This window comes from Tachyglossus aculeatus, chromosome 3 (assembly GCF_015852505.1).
Source record: "Tachyglossus aculeatus isolate mTacAcu1 chromosome 3, mTacAcu1.pri, whole genome shotgun sequence".
NCBI lineage: Eukaryota > Metazoa > Chordata > Mammalia > Monotremata > Tachyglossidae > Tachyglossus > Tachyglossus aculeatus.
The window spans coordinates 74,947,861-74,967,372 of record NC_052068.1 but is presented as its reverse complement, the minus strand read 5'-3'; the positions used below and the strand labels follow the sequence as shown (position 1 = coordinate 74,967,372).

At 43.4% G+C, this 19,512-nt stretch overlaps 1 protein-coding gene across 6 annotated transcripts in view; it reads right to left on the bottom strand.

Moving 5' to 3' along the window:
* The window catches only part of PRLR (prolactin receptor), a 214,370-nt gene that overhangs the window by 16,761 nt on the left and 178,097 nt on the right, over nt 1-19,512 (bottom strand). For 3 of the 6 annotated variants that reach the window (XM_038743845.1, XM_038743844.1, XM_038743843.1), the window contains one exon: nt 248-355. In XM_038743845.1, coding sequence (XP_038599773.1) covers nt 248-317 — 70 coding nt within the window. In that variant the 5' untranslated portion in view covers nt 318-355. Of the gene's footprint in view, nt 1-247; nt 356-3,452; nt 3,472-6,573; nt 6,623-19,512 lie in introns of those variants that run through there. The other 3 variants (XM_038743846.1, XM_038743847.1, XM_038743848.1) reach the window with 3 other exon arrangements.

The window sequence follows — 19,512 nt, the reverse complement described above, 5'->3', positions numbered from 1 at the left end:
TTTTCCTAGAGCAATCCACAAGGATGAGAAAGAAGGGACGTGCATAATGATGCCTTTCCGGGAACTTCTAATCTTAAAGTATCAGCAAATAATCTGCTAGCAGGCACATGATTTGAGAGCAACGCAGCCAGGTTCCCTCCACGACCCCCAATTTTTTTTTCTTTCTCACACCGGGGAGGTAGGGATTTCCAGCAACTCATCTAACCCCTACAGACATAGAAAAAGAGTGGCACAGTCTCATACTCACCCGTCAGAAATTCCATGTTAAGGAAAAGCAGAAAAGTAAAAGCAGTTGTCGAGGCCACATTTTTCGTCATCTTTGCTCCTCTCCGACAGGAAACTTATCAGAAGCTCACTGTAAGAGAAAGGACCCAGCTGATGAAAATTCACATAGCCCACTTTATTGGCCGTGTCTGTGTCTACTTTTGTTCCCGGTGGAAAACGAATGGCAAACAAGAATGAAAGAATACAGGACGGGCAATGTGAGATGGTCAAGGAAGTGTTGCTTCTCAGAAAATAATTGGATGTGCCTGGCATGATTCTGACCATCGGGTGTCAGCAGAATACAGTTCTTGAGGCCCAATTTCGGGACAAGGTGTCAGTAGATAATTTCCGATTTTTCCTAGCAACACGACATTAGCATCTTATGAAATGCAACATCTTTCTGGACCTCACGAAGCAGAGCACTAACTAGACTGATGCTCCATCCTGGCTGGTTGTTTTGGCTTCTCCCTCGGTCACACGAGGAAGAACAGAGTGGCCAACTGCAAGGAGCACGTGATTGAGAGTTGGGATAATCCCAGCTCTTCCACTGCCTCCTGTGTGACCTTGGGCAAGTCACCTAATTCTTCTGTGCCTCAGTTTCCTCATCTGTAAAATGGGATTTAATATCTGTCCCCCCCGCCACAGACTGTGAGCCCCATTTGAGTGAGGATCCAACCTGATTTGATTCTATCTACTTCAGCGCTTAGAACAGCAATTGGCACGTAATAAGTGCTTAATAAATATCAACATCATTATTATCATTATTATTATTATTATCGAAATTGTGAAAAGTGCTATAGGCACCAAAGTGCTGACAAATTCGGGGTCCTCTGGACTATAAACTAGGGAATGTGTCATTTATTGCTGTATTGTACTCTCCCAAGTGATTAGTACAGTGCTCTGCACACAGTAAGTGCTAAATAAATACAATTGAAAGAATGAACGCAGATAGCTTTGGGGTCAGAGTGCAAAGTCAAACTTGGTTCTTTGGGGCTTGGAGGTTCCCCCTTCCTCTACCCACCCTCCTACTCTGCCCTATTCAACTTCCAAAATTTTCTTAAATTTTTTGAGAGTAAATGATTTTAAAAGCCTCATTTGAAAAGGGCTCACATGGCTGGTTGGACTTCAGACAACTCCCACAAAACAATAGACTTGATGAATTAAAAGTGCAAGCTACTCTGATACATATGGCTTAAATTACCCTGAAAAACACCCGGGTTTTCCAATCAAGGGAAGTAAGAGTAAGGGCAACATTGTACAGATCAGAACAAGAGAACAATCATCTAGACTGTGAGCCCACTGTTGGGTAGGGACCGTCTCTATATGTTGCCAACTTGAACTTCCCAAGCACTTAGTACAGTGCTCTGCACACAGTAAGCGCTCAATAAATGCGATTGATTGATTGATTGATGTCCCTGTCAAAAAGCAGGTTGGCCAAGTCCTTCAGATGAGACAAGCCACAATTGTCCTTAGATTTCAAGGGGCACAAGGTGAGGGAAAAGTTCTGAAAGCATCAATCTCTTTTTGCAAAAACAATTCAGGTGCACATCCCGAGTTGGTCATGAGGTGTACTGTTCCCCTCCTTTCCCTCAGTATCTTTCATTCACCCCTCCCTCATCCCCACAGCACTTATGTACATATCCATAATTCATTCATTTCTATTAATGCCTGTTTCCCCTTGTAGACTGTAAGCTCCTTGTTGGCAGGGAATGTGTCTACCGCCTCTGAAGTCCTCTCCCAAGTGCTTAGTACAGTGCTCTAAACACAATAAGCACTCAATAAATACGACTGATTGACTGACTGACTGACATGGCCTGTGGTCCAACCTGATTAGCTTGTATCTACACTTACACAAGGAAAATGCCTGGCACATAGTAGGTGCTTAACAAATACCATTTAAAAGAAAATGAAAGAAGGGCAGGAGATCTGGGTGATCCAGTACAATTCTACTGCTTGCCTGTTTTGTGATCTTGGGAAACTCACCTGACTATTCTGTGCCTCAGCTTCCTCGTCTGCAAAATGGAGATTAAATACCTGTTCTTGTTAGAGTTTGAACCCCAGTATGGGACAAGGACCGTATCTGATTGTACTGTGTCTACTTTAGCGTTAGTACAGTACTTTGCATATAGTAAACACTCAACAAAATCACAATAGTTATTATTAGTATGATAATTATAAATGCAGGAGACCTGGGACCAATAGAACCATCAGCCATTAGAACATGGACCACGTCCTGTTAAATCTTTGATCATCTTTCTGCTCCCATTACTAGTAGTTAATTTATGCCCGACTGTTTCCCTGATCACATCATAAGCTCCTAGAGGGCAGGGAACTGTGTTTTGCTTCTGTAGTATTCACCAAATGCTTAGTTCAGGGCTTTGAGCTTAGTGTGTGTACTCAATCAATACCATTGAACATGCATGACCCATTAGAACATAACTCAGCTCTCCTGATCATCAGGAGGAATACAAATTGAGAGGGGAGTAAATGGAGAAAGGAAGAGGCAGGAAGGAGGAGAGGGAGGGACCTCTCAGGTCTGGTTACCCATTCCACTCGGCATCATGCAGAAACACATAACCATTAGCTTTAAGATTCATTCATTCGATCGTATTTATTGAGCGCTCACTGTGTGCACAGCACTGTACTAAGCGCTTGGGAAGTACAAGTCGGCAACATATAGAGACGGTCCCTACCCAACAATGGGCTCACAGTCTAGACGAGGGAGACAGACAGACAACAAAACAAACCACGTAGACAGGTGTAACCTGGGTTTTTGAGTACAAGAGCAGATCTACTGGAATTAAAACCCCAAGCCTGTTGATCACAACCACCTTGAAAAAATAATTTCTAATTCTCTACGTTAAGTAAAAGGCACGCGGACAATCTTGCTAGTCCCAGGAACTGTTCACTGAATGTTTGGAGCACCTTAAGTTTTTAAGTCCAAATACACAACAGCATTCCCTAAGTATGGAAGAGCAAAGGTAGACATTAAACTCTTAATAGTTTAAAAAATATTAAGACCATGAGAACATTAGTCCCATATTCTGATCAGACCTAACACAATAGCCTCTGAATTTTCAAAGAAAGAAAATCAAGTTCTGCCAAGTTTTGGGGATCAAAATGTGCTTTAGAGTATTGCACTTATTACACTATCAGCACCACACTGTTTGAATGTTTGTTCCACCTACCAGGGTTTGTTGTTCCACAGGGACTTTAGCCACCTTTTTGCAGTCTTTGCCTTTCTTTCCTTTGGGTTTAGGAACGTTTAAGATGCTCAATCAGCAATCTCTTTCTTACTGATCCACTCTCTTCTCCCACTATGTCACTGCTCTCATGATTTACTCCTCTCAGATGAACTCACGGTGCCTTATTCTCCTCTCTCCTGCCACTAACCTCTTGCCCAAACACTTTCTCTGTTTGGAAATTCCTTCTGCTTCAAGAAGCAGAGTGGTCTAGTGGAAAAAGCATGGGCTTGGAGGTCAGAGGACCTGGGTTCGAATCCCGGCTCCACCACTTGTCTATTGCATGACCTTGGGCAAGTCGCTTCACTTTTCTGGGCCTCAGTTCTCTCATCTGTAAAATGGGGATTAAGACCGTGAGCCTCATGTGGGACAGGACTGCGTCCCAATGGATTTTCTCGTATTCACCCTAGCGCTTGGTACAGTGCCTGACACAAGTGCTTAAGAAATATCACAGTGGTAAACACAAACTCCTCCCTCAAGAGCTAGACTGTGAGCCCATTGTTGGGTAGGGACCGTCTCTATATGTTGCCAACTTGTACTTCCCCAGCGCTTTGTACAGTGCTCTGCACACAGTAAGTGCTCAATAAATACGATTGAATGCATAAGCAATCTAGCAGGGGAGATAGACCTTAAAATAATTTACAGATAGGGAGAAGACAGAAAAGGAAATACGTACATGAGATAGTGCTTGAGTAATAGGGTGTTACTTAAAAAAGCAGCATGGCCCAGTGGAAAGAGCACGTGCGTAGGAGTCAGAAGAATCTGGGTTCTAATCCAGATCCACCACTTGTCGGCTGTGTGGCCTTGGGCAAATCACAGGGAACTTCATGCACCTCAGTTTCCTCATCTGCAAAATGGGGATTAAGACTGTGGACCCCATGTAGGACGTGGACTATGTACAACCTCATTATGTTAGATCTACCTCCAGCACTTACTGCACTGCGACACTTAGAAATACTTAACAAATACCATTAGTAAAACAAAACAAAACAGAAAAACCTATTGCACTCCTCCAAGTGCTTAATACAGTATTCATCACACAGTAAGTGATCAGTAAAAACTACTGAGGGGCTAATTGACATTGGCATTCCTGGCTTTATATCTGTGGGGAACAGAGTCACAGATCTCACATTTTAACCTCAAAGGGGAGGATAGAGTGGTGATATCACAGCCAAAGTCAACTCAGCCTTCCTCCTCTTCTATTCAGCTTGGTTGGGTTAAGCTCTACATAGGTGAATGACCTACATTTATGTCTCTAGGCTTTGGGAGAAATTGTTCATTTTTTAATGAAGCTGCCCCCGCGTTCATTGTGGGTGAAACTTGTGGACACTTAGGAAACAAGGCCTCTCCATTTGTATATGGCACCTGAAAAAGTTGGGTTGAAAAATATAGATTTTTCATAGATTAGTAATAATCATTATGGCATTTGTTAAGCCCTTACTATGTGCCAGGCACTGTACTAAGGCACCATACTGTAAGATTCTGCATAATAGTGCCGCAATTATCCCAATTAGTGTTAGGGCCCATGAATCTCATTTCTAAGTCTACACACTGTACCAGTTATGAGTCAGCTACTGTATAGTGATGGTTTAATCCTTCCATAATTATTCTTAATTTGCAGGTAGGGAGAAAAAAATCGTGTTGGACACAGCTGGACACAGATTATTATTTAGAAGCATGCTAAACGCTGGTCTAGAGTCACAAATGACAAATGACTAAACCTTTGATTCGAGGTAACAATTGAGAGAAATTAATGGGGGGCTGTTTCCTTCCAGGGCCAGCTTTCTTTTTCCCTTTGACAAACAGTGCTCATGACTGCTCTTAAGCCCTCTGCTCTCTTTCTTGTTTGCATACAATATTCCCATGGGAATGAAAAGTTTGAAATCGCTTGGGCCTGTGGGAAAATATTTGTGTACATCCATTTGGGGATAGCCTAGTGCACTGGAAACCCTCATAACCATGTCTGCAGGGACCGAGGAAAATGTTTGCCAAGAAATTAGAGAAACAGTGTGGATCAGTGGAAGGAGCACAGGCTTTGGAGTCAGTGGTCAAGGGTTCAAATCCCAGCCCCACCACTTAGCTGTGTGACTTTGGGCAAGTCACTTCACTTCTCTGTGTCTCAGTTACCTCATCTGTAAAATGGGGATTAAGACTATGAGCCCCACATGGGATGACCTGATCACCTTGTACCCTCCCCAGTGCTTAGAACAGTGTTTTGCACATAGTAAGCGCTTAATAAATGCCATCATCATCATCATTGCCCCATAGCTGTGAGACAAGGAGAGGTCAGGATTATTATTGCCATTTAATGCAGACTAGCAATCTGAAGCCCAGAGAGGTTAAGCGACTTGTCCAAAGTCCCACAGTGGGTCAGTGGTAGAACTGGGACTATAACGCAGTCCGTTGCTTTCTCCACTAGCCCATGCCATCTCCCTATCATGACCTCACAAGCCAGGTATCGTTATCCTGGTTCATGAATTTTCTTCAACCTAATGTTTGGTCAGTTGCCTTTTGCATGATTCCAAGTCCGTTGGCTAATGATGGCATTCTCTTGGCCAGAAATCAGCTGGCTACATCCACAGGGAGAACTGTATCACCTATCCAATTAGTCCTTTTCTGGCTAGTAAGACGCAGATCATACTGAAGTGCACGACGCCATGGCCAAAAGACAGGTAGAAGCGCAGAAAATCAAACGTCTCTTTTCTATCCTGCCTCACCCACCTAGCTTTGACTCCAGAAATCTCTCTTTCAGATCATACCGAACCCTAACCCTACGCAGAGAGCTCAACCAGGGCCATTTCCAAGAACACCAATCTAACGCACGAACAGATCGGCTGTGCAGGTGTCCTTTGTCTTTAGACGATTACATTATGGAAGGATTAAACAATCATGATGCAGTAGCTAACATAACTGGTACAGTGTGTAGACTTAGAAATGAGATTCATGGGCCCTAAGGCTAATTGGGATAATTGCGGCACTATTATGCCCAATCTTATTACAGTGGTTTTTATAAATCAAGGATTTGTGGACTTTTTCACGCTTAGGATGAAAACCGTTGAATCAGAACCTGTGACCGTTTCCTTTCCTGAGACACCTCTGCCCTCCGTTCAAGTTCCTCTGTCCATCAGCCTCCGACAGGCCCTAGATTTGTGGGATGGAGATCTGCCCATCACCACATTGCCTGGCCCTAGGAGGCGGGTTGGACGATAGAGGTTCAGGTCACGCAGGTGTAGGGAACGTCAGTTGGCTCGGCCATTCTATAAAGTGCCACTGATGGAGATCATCTTGAAGGCTTAAGTTTCATTAACATTTCATTATCATCATCAATGATATTTATTGAGCACCCCCTTCTAGACTGTGAGCCCGTTGCTGGGTAGGAATCATCTCTATATGTTGCCGATTTGTACTTCCCAAGCGCTTCGTATAGTGCTCTGCACACAGTAAATGCTCAATAAATGCGATTGAATGAATGAATGAATGTGTAGAGAGCACTGTACTAAGCGCTTGGGAGAGTCCAATACAACTGAGTTGGTAGACACGCTCCCTGCAAATACCAGACCAATGTGGAACCTCAAATGGGATTAACCTTTATTAACATTTTGTAAAGCAAACTATGCCAAACCTTCGTGGAACTAATCAAACAGCAGCTACCCACCTATGAGGCATGTTGGTTAAGTATCAGAGGAGCAGCATGGCTCAGTTGAAAGAGCACTGGCTTTGGAGTCAGAGGTCGTGGGTTCAAATCCCAGCTCTGCCACTTGTCAGCTGTGTGACTTTGGGCAAGTCACTTAACTTCTCTGTGCCTCAGTTGCCTCATCTGTAAAATGGGGATTAAGACTGAGCCCCCTGTGGGATAACCTGATCCCTCTGTAACCTCCCCAGTACTTAGAACAGTACTTTGCACATAGTAAGCGCTTAAGAAATGCCATCATTATTATTATTATTGGCCTAGGCCCATCCTGAAGCTGACCTTCTCCTTCAATAATAATATTAATAAGAAGAAGAAGGATAAGAAGAATGAAAATAATGATAATAATTGTGGTATTTGTAAAGTACCTATTATGTGCCAAGCACTGTGCTAGGCATGGGTTAAATGCAAGATAATCAGATCAGACAATCAATCAATCGTATTTATTGAGCGCTTACTGTGTGCAGAGCACTGTACTAAGCGCTTGGGAAGTACAAGTTGGCAACATATAGAGACAGTCCCTACCCAACAGTGGGCTCACAGTCTAGAAGGGGGAAACAGAGAACAAAACCAAACATACTAACAAAATACAATTAATAGACCCAGTAATAGACACACAATAAACAGACACCGTCTCAGTCCCATATAGGGCTCACATTCTGAGGGGGAGGGAGAACAGGTGTTGAACCCCCATTGTACGTGTGAGAATATTGAGGCAGAGAGAAATTAAATGACTTGCCCAAGGCCACACAGGAGGAACGAGGCAGATTCAGGGTTAGATCAATCAATCAATCAGTCGTATTTATTGAGCGCTTACTGTGTGCAGAGCACTGTACTAAGCGCTTGGGAAGTACAAGTTGGCAACATATAGAGACGGTCCCTACCCAACAGTGGGCTCACAGTCTAAATGGGGGAGACGGAGAACAAAACCAAACATACTAACCAAATAAAATAAGTAGAATAGATATGTACAAGCAAAATAAATAGAGTAATAAATATGTACAAACATATGTACAGGTGCTGTGGGGAAGGGAAGGAGGTAAGATGGGGGGGATGGAGAGGGGGACGAAGGGGAGAGGAAGGAAGGGGCTCAGTCTGGGAAGGCCTCCTGATCTGAGTCTCCGGGCTTCTGGAGCCTTGTTCTTTCCACTAGGTCACACTGCTTTAAAAAGTTTACTCCGTCCTCCTTCTCTCCCACCCTCCATCCACTCCTTCTAACCTTAGCCAGACCGGCATCACTCTGCTCTGAAGGAAGACAGCTGGGTGGGGGGTCTCCTTGCACGCTGGAGACCGCCCCCCTCCCCATTCTGAACCCCACTCTGTCTGCAAACATCCCCACGCTCATCATCAATCGTATTTATTGAGCGCTTACTATGTGCAGAGCACTGTACTAAGCTCTTGGGAAGTACTGCTAGGCTTTTCACAGCCCGCCTGCATTCTCCTGACCTGCTGTCCTCGGCCTCCCATCACTCATTACTCCCTTCCCTCCTGGTGCCATTAGATAGTAGATTTCCTCCTGCTGCCAAGCGCATCAAGGCTCATTTGTCAAAAATTTCCTACTGAGTCAGACTTTAGCACATGATAAAAAATAAGGAAGCTTCCATCACATACAGCTCCACTACGGCCTGAGGATTATGCATTTTTGATGGCGTTTGTTAAGCGCTTACTATGTGTCAAACACTGTTCTAAGTGAGCCCACTGAGCCTGTGGTATTTGTGGCAGCCTGATTTGAAGGTGGGACTATCAATCAATCAATCAATTATATTTATTGAACACTATGTGCAGAGCCCAACTGAGCACTTGGGAGAGTACAATATAATAGAAATGGTAGACATGTTCCCTGCCCACAAAGAGCTTACAATCTAGAGGAATATATATTACTCTTGGTACAGATGAATGCATGTGTGCTTTATTATTACTATTATCATTATAGTAGCTGTTAGGCACTTATAATGTGTCAAGCACTGTTCTAAACTTTGGGGTAGATTCAATAATAATAATAGTAAAATTGTGCAACTTGTAAGCCCTTATTATGAGCCAGGCATTGACCTAAGCACTAGGGTAGATAATGATAAATAATAACAATAATGGCATTAATTAAGCGCTTACTATGTGCAAAGCACTGTTCTAAGCGTTGGGGAGTTTACAAGGTGATCAGGTTGTCCCACCAGGGGCTCACAGTCTTAATCCCCATTTTACAGATGAGATCAGTGAGGCGCAGAGGGGTTAAGTGACCTGCTCAAAGTCACACAGTTGACAATTGGCAGAGCCGGGATTTGAACCCATGACCACCTACTCCCAAGCCCGTGCTCTTTCCACTGAACCACGCTGCTTCTCTACAGCGTGGAGAGAACCTCTTGTCTCTTCTCTACAGATACAAGCAAATCGGGTTGGACATAGTCCCTGTCACACATGGGATCCACAGTTTTAATCCCCATTTTATAGATGCAGTAACTGAGGAACAGAGAAGTTAAGTGACATGCCCCAGGTCACACAGCAGAGAAGTGGCGGAGCCGGAATTAGAACTCAAATCCTTCTGACTCTGAGGCCCATGCTCTATCTACTAGGCCATGCTACATCTCAAGTTAGGTTGGACACAATTCCTGTCCTACTTGGGGCTTACAGTCTATATTTTATTTTCAGAGACTAGCCAATCCATATGGAACTTCAACTTTATATCCCAAATACACACAATATTGTATTTATGTAGCCAAAGGACCCCCTCAACAGAATCTTTGCCCTGCCACCCCCAAAACCGGGACAATAAATTGAGAAGCAGCGTGGCTCAATGGAAAGAGCCCGGGCTTGGGAGTCAGAGGTCATGGGTTCAAATCCCGGCTCCGCCAATTGTCAGCTGTGTGATTTTGGGCAAGTTACTTAATGTCTCTGTGCCTCAGTTCCCTCATCTGTAAAATGGAGATGAAGACTGGGGGCCCCATGTGGGACAATCTGATCACCTCGTATCCTCCCCAGTGCTTAGAACAGTGCTTTGCTCATAGTAAGCACTTAACAAATGCAATAAAAAAAATTTAAAAAGATGCCACTAAATGCCATTATGTGCCACTAAATGCCAAGCGCTTAGTACAGTGCTCTGCACACAGTAAGTGCTCAATAAATATGACTGAATGAATTAAGTCCTGCCCACATTACAGACCTTGCTATTTAAGCAGGTGGGTATCAATGTGGAAAATACTCGGTGCGTCCTTCTGTAGACTGTAAGCTCCTTGTGGGCAGGGAACATGTCTACTAACTCTGTTAATATTACACTCTCCCAAGCACTTAATACAGTGCTCTGCACACAGTAAGCATTCAAAAAATGTGATGATTGATTGATTGATGGCTGCCTAGCCAAAATGATGTAGACTGTTATCAATCCATGACAGATCTAAAGGGGGTTGTCTTTTTTTTTTCATGGCATTTGTCAAGTGCTTACTATGTCACTATGGCACTATGTCACTTAACTTTTCTGGGCCTCAGTTACCTCATCTGTAAAATGGGGATTAAGACTATGAGCCCCCCGTGGGACAACCGGATCACTTTATAACCTCCCCAGCGCTTAGAACAGTGCTTTGCACATAGTAAGTGCTTAATAAATGCCATTATTATTATTATTATTATTATTATTAATTATTATTATTATTATTATGTGCCAGATACTGTTTTAATCATTGGGATAGATACAAAGTAATCAGGTTGGACACACTCTGTGTCCCACAGGGACTCACAGTCTTAATCCTCATTAACTGAGGCCCAGAGAAGTGAAGTGATTTGCCCCAAGATGATAATAATAATAATAATAATAATAATAATAATAGCATTTATTAAGCACTTACTACGTACAAAGCACTGTTCTAAGTGCTGGGGAGGTTACCAGGTGATCAGGTTGTCCCACGGGTGGGCCTCACAGTCTTAATCCCCTTTTGACAGACGAGGGAACTGAGGCACAGAGCAGTTAAGTGATTCGCTCAAAGTCCCACAGCTGCCAATTGGCGGAGCCGGGATTTGAACCCATGACCTCTGACTCCAAAGCCCGGGCTCCTTCCACGGAGCCACGCGGCTTCCCAACGTACAACAGACAACACTGAACCAAGGTTAGTACGTCTTTAGGGCATCTGAGGGTCGTGACATTAGGGCTGCAGGTTTGTAGAAGCCATTTTCTGCATGATTTCAATACAGAGGTCACGTTCAACTTCAGCAGCTTCAAAAGCAACTCCAGGAAGCCCCAAACTTGAAATCAACAGGTAAAACAAGGGTGGTAAATGCGGCCCAGCTACCAGTTGAGAAACGATACTTCCCATACTGTTAGGGTGGGACAGGAAAGGATTCGGGGTGTCGCCAAGATATTACCGGGCAGCTGGGGGATGAGCCGAAGTGGAGGAACTGAACACATGGAGGTCAGAAGAAATGTTTCAAAAGATCCGTGAAACTTAACCCAGTCTGATGCCTGAGGACGTTTCCACGTTGATACCCACCTGCTTAAATAGCAAGGTCTGTAATATGGGCAGGACTTCATTCATTCAATCATATTTATCGAGTGCTTACTGTGTGCAGAGCCCCGTACTAAGCGCTTGGCATTTAGTGGCTTTTAATGGCATTTAGTGGCATCTTTTTATTCTTTTTTATTGCATTTGTTAAGTGCTTACTATGAGTAAAGCACTGTTCTAAGCACTGGGGAGGATACAAGGTGATCAGATTGTCCCACGAGGGGCTCACAGTCTTCATCCCCATTTTATAGATGAGGGAACTGAGGCACAGAGAAGTTAGGTGACTTGCCCAAAGTCACACAGCTGACAACTGGCAATATAATTGACAATATAATAATGGTATTATAGGCAGATAATAATAATAATAGCGATGGTATTTGTTAAGCGCTTACTATGTGCCAAACACTGTTCTAAGCACTGGGGAGGATACAAGGTAATGAGGCTGTCCCACGTGGGGCTCACAGTCTTAACCCCCATTTTACAGATGAGGGAACTGAGGCCCAGAGAAGTTAAGTGACTTGCCCAAAGTCACACAGCTGATCAGTGGCGGAGCCTGAATTAGAACCCACAACCTCTGACTCCCAAGCCCGGGCTCTTTCCACTGAGCCACGCTGCTTCTCTAAGCATGATCTTTGGCAGATCATGTCATAGTGGATAGAGCAACATCCTGGGAGTCAGAGGTCATGGGTTCTAAACCCAGGCCTGCCATTTGTCTGCTGCGTGACCTTGGGCAAGTTATTTCACTTCTCTGGGCCTCAATTACCTAATCTATAAAATGGGGATCGAGACTGCGAGCCCCACGTGGGATGGGAATTGTGTTCAACTTGATTTGCTTGTATCCAGTCCGGCTTAGTACAGGGCCTGGCACATAGTAAGCGCTTAACAAATACCATTATTATTATTATTATTGTTGTTATCATCAGTCTGGGTGATGGCGACAATCAGGACTGGCTTTACAATTTGGCAGTACACATATCAAGCAGTATGGGACAACCTGTGGGCAGGGAACGTTTCTGCTTGTAGTTATATTGCACTCTCTCAAGCGCTTAGTACAGTGCTCTGCCCACAGTAAGTGCTCATAAATACGGTTGACTGACTGACACTGAAAATAGTAAATGCACTTCCCAAGCACTTAGTACAGTGCTCTGCACGCAGTAAGCTCTCAATAAATGCGACTGAATGAATAAATCAGAACAGCCAAGGACCATCTCTGTGGGGACCCAGAAATGAAAGGACTTTTGGTGGCATATGAGCCTTTCTAGATCATTCTGCATTCATAGAAAAATATCTCTGTGGCAACATCTTCAATCATGCAGGAAGTAATATACATTGACTGATGTCTTTTAAAGAAGCAGGGAAGTTTTACCCACTTGCTTTTATCCTCTACTTGGAAGAGAAGAGAGTATCAGTGGACTAGAGGAACCAAACAGATATTAATCAATCGATCAATAGCATTTATTGAAAACTTACTCTGTGCAGAGCACTGTACTAAGCACTTGGGGAGAGTACAATATAACATTCACTAAGGAGTTTATAGACTAAAGGAGGAGCTTATAATCTAGATAAATAACATGGTCTAATCGGTAGAGCACGGGCCTGAGAATAGGAAGGTAATGAGATATGTATATATGTTTGTACATATTTATTACTCTATTTATTTTACTTGTACATATCTATTCTATTTATTTTATTTTGTTAGTATGTTTGGTTTTGTTCTCTGTCTCCCCCTTTTAGACTGTGAGCCCACTGTTGGGTAGGGACTGTCTCTATATGTTGCCAACTTGGACTTCCCAAGCGCTTAGTACAGTGCTCTGCACACAGTAAGCACTCAATAAATATGATTGATTGATTGATTAATCCTGACTCCGCTACTTGTTTCCTATGTGACATTGGCCGAGTCACTTAACTTCCCTGTGCCTCAGTTTTCTCTTCTGGAAAATGGGAATTAAGACTGTGAGCACCACGTGGGACATAAACTGTGTCCAATGTGATTAGCTTGTGTCTATTCCCGCAAAAATACGAATTGTTAGCTCTATGGTGCTGCCAGTGACAATAGATGGATCCAAAAGCTGGACAGTGAAAAAACAGGATAGAAAGAACATCGATTCTTTTGAAATGTGGTGTTGGAGAAGGCTTTAGCAAATACCACGGACCGCCCAAAATACAAATGGATTTTGGAGCAAATTAAACCAAAATGGTCTTTGGAAGGCCAAATGACTCGACTTAGATTAGCATATTTTGGACACATAATCAGGAGGAATGATTTCTCTGGAGAAGACACTAATACTAGGAAAAGTCCAGGGAAAACATGGATGAGGCAGACCAGCAGCTGGATGGCTAGAGACCATAACAACGATAACGTAAGAATCATTAGAAAAGTTGCTGATTATGGCAGAGGACAGGACGTCCTGGGGAAAGTATGTCCGTGGAGTCGCTATGAATCAGAAACACCTCAACGGCACCTAATAATGATAAAACCCTAGCGATTAGTACAGTGCCTGCCACATAGTAAGTGCTTAACAAATACCGTAAAAAAGGAGGATCTTACAGCCTAGAGGTGTCAGGGTTCAGTCATTCCTGTCTCAACTCAATAGTTGTGTTCTTGAAACTCTAATGTTATGGAAAAACACAGTGTGACAGTTATTGTGTCAAAGGAAAATAAGGGGTTAGAGGGAAGATGATTACAAAACAATTGAAAGGAGACATGGAAGGAGGTTAGCAGCTGCCTGGCTTCTGTCACGCTGGGTGAGATACAAGAAAGTTTATGGAAAACAAACAAGTTTTCATGACACAGTAGCGATGTTAGTAGTTCACAGGCAGCTAATTGTGACAGTTTAAGGTGCACTGCTGCCAAAGTACCTTCAATTAGTTCCCCACACAGTCTATTGCTAATGAATTAATATTACAATACAGTTGTTGCCACCATTATTATTATTATACAGACTGAGTCATGCTGAAATCACGTTATACCAATGCAAAGGCTGCATTCAGACGCCGGGTCCCCCTTTTCTTCATTGCACTTTACCCACATCACTTAGTAGGAAGAAAAGTTATAGCAGCAGTGACCACAAGAGTTGACACTTGCTTTACTTATATCGAGCTTTACTTCTATTTATTCCGATGACCTGGCACCTGTCCACATGTTTTGTTTTGTTGTCTGTCTCCCGCTTCTAGACTGTGAGCCCGTTGTTGGGTAGGGACCGTCTCTATATGTTGCCAACTTGTACTTCCCAAGCGCTTAGTACAGTGCTCTGCACACAGTAAGCGCTCAATAAATACGATTGAATGAATGAATGACACTACAATAAGCTTCTGAGGAAACTGAGTATTCCTCTTCCCTAAATGTCCGTAAAAGGGTGCAAGATTTCCACCTGTTCAGAATGGCTAGGAAGCAAGATTAAAGACCGCTCCGGTCCCTTTAATTCAATGAGCAAGAGTCTTCCTACTGCCCCAGTGACTGTCACCGTGAAAACACACTTCTCAAGTTTGGAAGTGGAATTGGACCAGAATTTTCCGCTGGCATGGTGAGGGTTGGCTGCTCCCACTGTTTGCTACCGGCATGTGGTGGAACCGAGGCGGAAACTCAGACGGGATTCACTGTTTTGGCTGAAAATTGCAGCGGCCCAGGGCCGTGACCCAGACAATGCTCTTCTGCTGCAGACACTGATGATGTCAGGTGGCTGAGGAAGCACGTTAGCCTCGGAAAGAGGAATGAGAAGTGAAGAAGAGTATTGCCAAAGATGCCGAAAATGGCCTTTTGTCCCCTTGCAGGTGAGCCCACTGTTGGGTAGGGACTGTCTCTATATGTTGCCAATTTGTACTTCCCAAGCGCTTAGTACAGTGCTCTGCACATAGTAAGCGCTCAATAAATACGATTGATGATGATGACTGGAGGAATGTCTGTTTAGACCCCTCACTCTGGGCTTCCTTCGCCAGCTCCGGCTAATGTGCTAACCCCCTGGCAAACCTTTGTTCAGACTGAACAAAACCACATATTGGCTGTCTCTCTTTAGAGCCTGGGCAATTGTGTGAAGGATTCTTTCTAATGGAAAAATCTGTTTTTCACCAGGGTCTGCATAAATAAGATTAACTAACTACCTACCGGACTAATATTAGGACCAACCCAGAATTCAAAGGGCCTGTCTGATGCCAGCTAGATGACTGACGGGTAGGAGACATGTTCGGCTTTTTCACCCCTCTCCAAGCCATCCTTCTTCGCTGCTGTCACTCCTCAATATATAAATCTGTGCACACTCAATTATTTACTCATCTATTTCATCCTGGTATATCGGTGTTACTTCCTGTCATGTCCTGGTTACATTATTTTTGTTTGTCTCGCCCATTAGACTGTAAGCTCCTTGAATGGTAGAAATAATAATAATAATTATGGTATTTGTTAAATGCTTGCTATGTACCAGGCACTGTACTGAGCGCTGGGGTGGATACAAGCAAATTGGGTTGGACATAGTCCCTGTCCCACGTGGGGCTCACAGTCTCAATCTCCATTTTACGGATGAGGTAACTGAGGCACAGAGGAGTAAAGTGATTTGTCAAAGGTCACAGAGCAGACGAGAGGCAGAACCCATGACTTTCTGACTCTCGGCCCGTGTTCTATTCACTAACGCCAAGCTGTAATAATAGTAGTGATATTAGTAATAATAGTACTAGTAATAATAGTAGTAATGATAGTAATAATAGTAGCAGTAGTAGCAGCAGCAGAAGCAACATGGAATAGTGGATAGAGCATGGAGCTGGGAGTCAGAAGGTCTTGGGTTCTAAGTGCTTAGTACAGTGCTCTGCACACAGTAAGCGCTCAATAACTACGATTGAATGAATGAATGAATAAACCCCAGCTCTGTTGCTTGCCTGCTGTGTGACCTTGGGCAAGTGACTTTACCTCTCTGTGCCTCAGTTACCTCATCTGTAAAATGGGGATTGTGACCGTGAGCCCCACGTGGGACAGGAACTGCGTCCAACCCGATTTGCTTGTATCCACTCCAGTGCTTAGTTCAGTGCCTGGCACATAGTAAATGCTGAACAAATACCTTTATTATTATTATTATTATTATTATTATTATTAATAATGGTAGGGGTAGTGGTGATGAGAGTAGTAATAGTCATAACAGGACTTATTCAACTCCCACTGGATGTGATGCACCATACTAAGTGTTTGGGAAGTTCAAAATAAACATGAGATACTTTCCCTGGCAACAAAGGGCTTACATTCTAATGGGGAAAAAAGGTTTACAAGTAGAGTAATCAAAGGGAGAAACTGAATGTATAGTTGCCTAGCCTGAATCCAAAAATTGTTCAGGATGGGTTTGTGTGAGTGCTAGAGATTGTTAGTGGGTTTATGTGATTTGGGTTGCTGTGGTCTAGTCAGGGAAGGCTTGAAATAGGTGGGATTTTAGGAGGGCATTAAATATAGGGAATTCTGTGGTTAGATGGATTTTTTAAGGGAGGGAGTTTCTTGCTGGGAGATAGTGCGATTTGAGGTCTGAGAGGTATATCTTGCTTCGGTTTTATTCTCAAAAGCTCAGCCCAGGGCATTTTTTTAATGGCGTTTAAGTGCTCACTATGTGCCAGGTACTGTACTAAGCGCTGGTGTAGTTACAAGCTAATCAGATTGGTCACAGTCCATGCCCCACATTCTTAAACCCTATTTTGTAGATGAGGGAACTGAAGCACATGGAATCGGAATGACTTGCCTAAGGTCACAGAGCAGACAAGTGGGGTAGTCCGGATTAGAACCCAGGTCCTTCTGACTCTATCCACTAGATCCTGCTGCTTCCCACCCAGTAGATGCTTGGTAATTACTTGGATTAGTTGACTTTAGCCTTTGGAAGCATTGAGGAACCTCTCAGGACCCCTGCGTTGCTTCAAACAAGTGGATTCCAGGGGATTCACAAAGCAAAGACTGGGTAAAAATCCCCTTTTAGTTTATTGAAAATCAAGTTGATATAAAATTTGAGATTTTTTTTTTGGAAGCGAACCTAAAATTCTCAATCCCTATTTTGTAGATGAGGGAACTGATGCACAGGGAAATGGAATGACTTGTCTAAGGCCACGTAGAAGACAAGTCAGGGAGCCGGGATTAGAACCCAGGTTCTTCTGACTCTATCCGCTAGATCCTGCTCCTTCCCACCCAGTAGATGCTCGGTAATTACATGGATTATTTGATTTTTGCCTTTGGAAGCATTGAGGAAGAGTAACCTCTCAAGACCTCTGTGTTACTTCAAACAAGTGGATTTCAGGGGATTCACAAAGCAAAGACTGGGTACAAATCCCCTTTTAGTTTATTGAAAATCACGTTGTTATAAAAATTTGAGATTTTTTTTGAAAGCGAACCTAAATATATGTCGGATAATAATAATAATAATAATGGCATTTGTTAAGCGTTTACTATGTGCAAAGCCCTGTTCTAAGAGCTGGGGTGGATACAAGGTGATCAGGTTGTCCCATGTTGGGCTCACAGTCTTAATCCTTCTTTTACAGATGTGGTTAACTGAGGCACAGAGAAGTCAAGTGACTTGCCCAAAGTCACACAGCTGACAATTGGCAGAGCCGGATGAAGTCTTGCCCATTGAAATCCTGGCAGGGACTTCTAGTTAGGGCGCTAAGAGGAGTACATCGACCTGTTTGGTCACCTGGGGAAGATTTCACATTCTTTCTTGCGCCTTCAGTAAACTCTTGCTAAGAAGACTGTGGTGCTGTGGATTACTCGGAAAAGTTTTGTTTCAAATTACTGAAATCACATTATTTCTCTGCAGGCTAAATCAACAGACCTGTGCCCGAAAATGCTAAAACCCCAGTGTCTTGAAACTACATTCAGCATATGTAACCTTTACTGAATTGGGTGGGGCCCAAGCCTGACTCGTAGTCATGTTTTTGATTAGCTGGGCCTTTTGATTATCCATGCTTTCGCAGTTACCCGAGTTAAATGCGCCAGACATTTTTACGGTATTTGTTAAGTGCTTACTATGTGTCAAATGCTGTTCTAAGCTCTGGGGTAGATACAAGTTAATTAGGTTGGACATAGTCCCTGTTCCACATGGGGCTCACAGTCTAAACAGGAGGGAGAACAGGAGAACTGAGGCAGAGAGAAATCAAATGAATTCCCCAAGGTCACACAGCATGCATTTAATTGGGGAATTTGTTAAGCGCTTACTCTGTGCCAGGCACTGATATAAGATAATCAGGTTGTGATAGTCCCTGTTCCACATGGGGCTCATAGTCTTAAACCCCATTTTATGGATGAGGAACTAGGCATTGAGAAGTTAAGTGACTTGCCCAAGGTCACACAGCAAGCATTTGGCAGAGCTGGGATTAGAACTCAGGTCCTTTGACTCCCAGGACTGTCTCTTTCCACTAGGCCATGCTGCTTCCCTTGTCAGTCATTTTAAGCTGAATAACCAAGAGTTTATTAAACTCGTCTCCCTTTCAAAATATCCTCATGAATTTTTTTCTTTAATCTATTTTCTGTAATCTATTTCCCTCAGACTTGGGGGTCCAAATTTTATCACTTCATTTCCTGGCTTTTATTTTGCAGTGGGAGGAGGGGAGAGCTGTAAAATACACACTCCGTTGTTGATGGTCTAACAAGATCATTCAGTGGTCTAAAGTGCCCTGTGAAAACACAGCACTTAAGAAGGATATAGGTATTAATGATCCCCTGCAGTAGGGAGAAAATAAAAAAATACCACTCTGTGTGGAGAGGTCATTTTGCTGCTGACAACAGAAGCCTTGTTTAATTAGCGAATGTGGTCAAGTACTATGCCCTGGTCTCTATGGCAATAATGAGCAATTCTAACAGCCCTCTATATTCTGAGGTCTG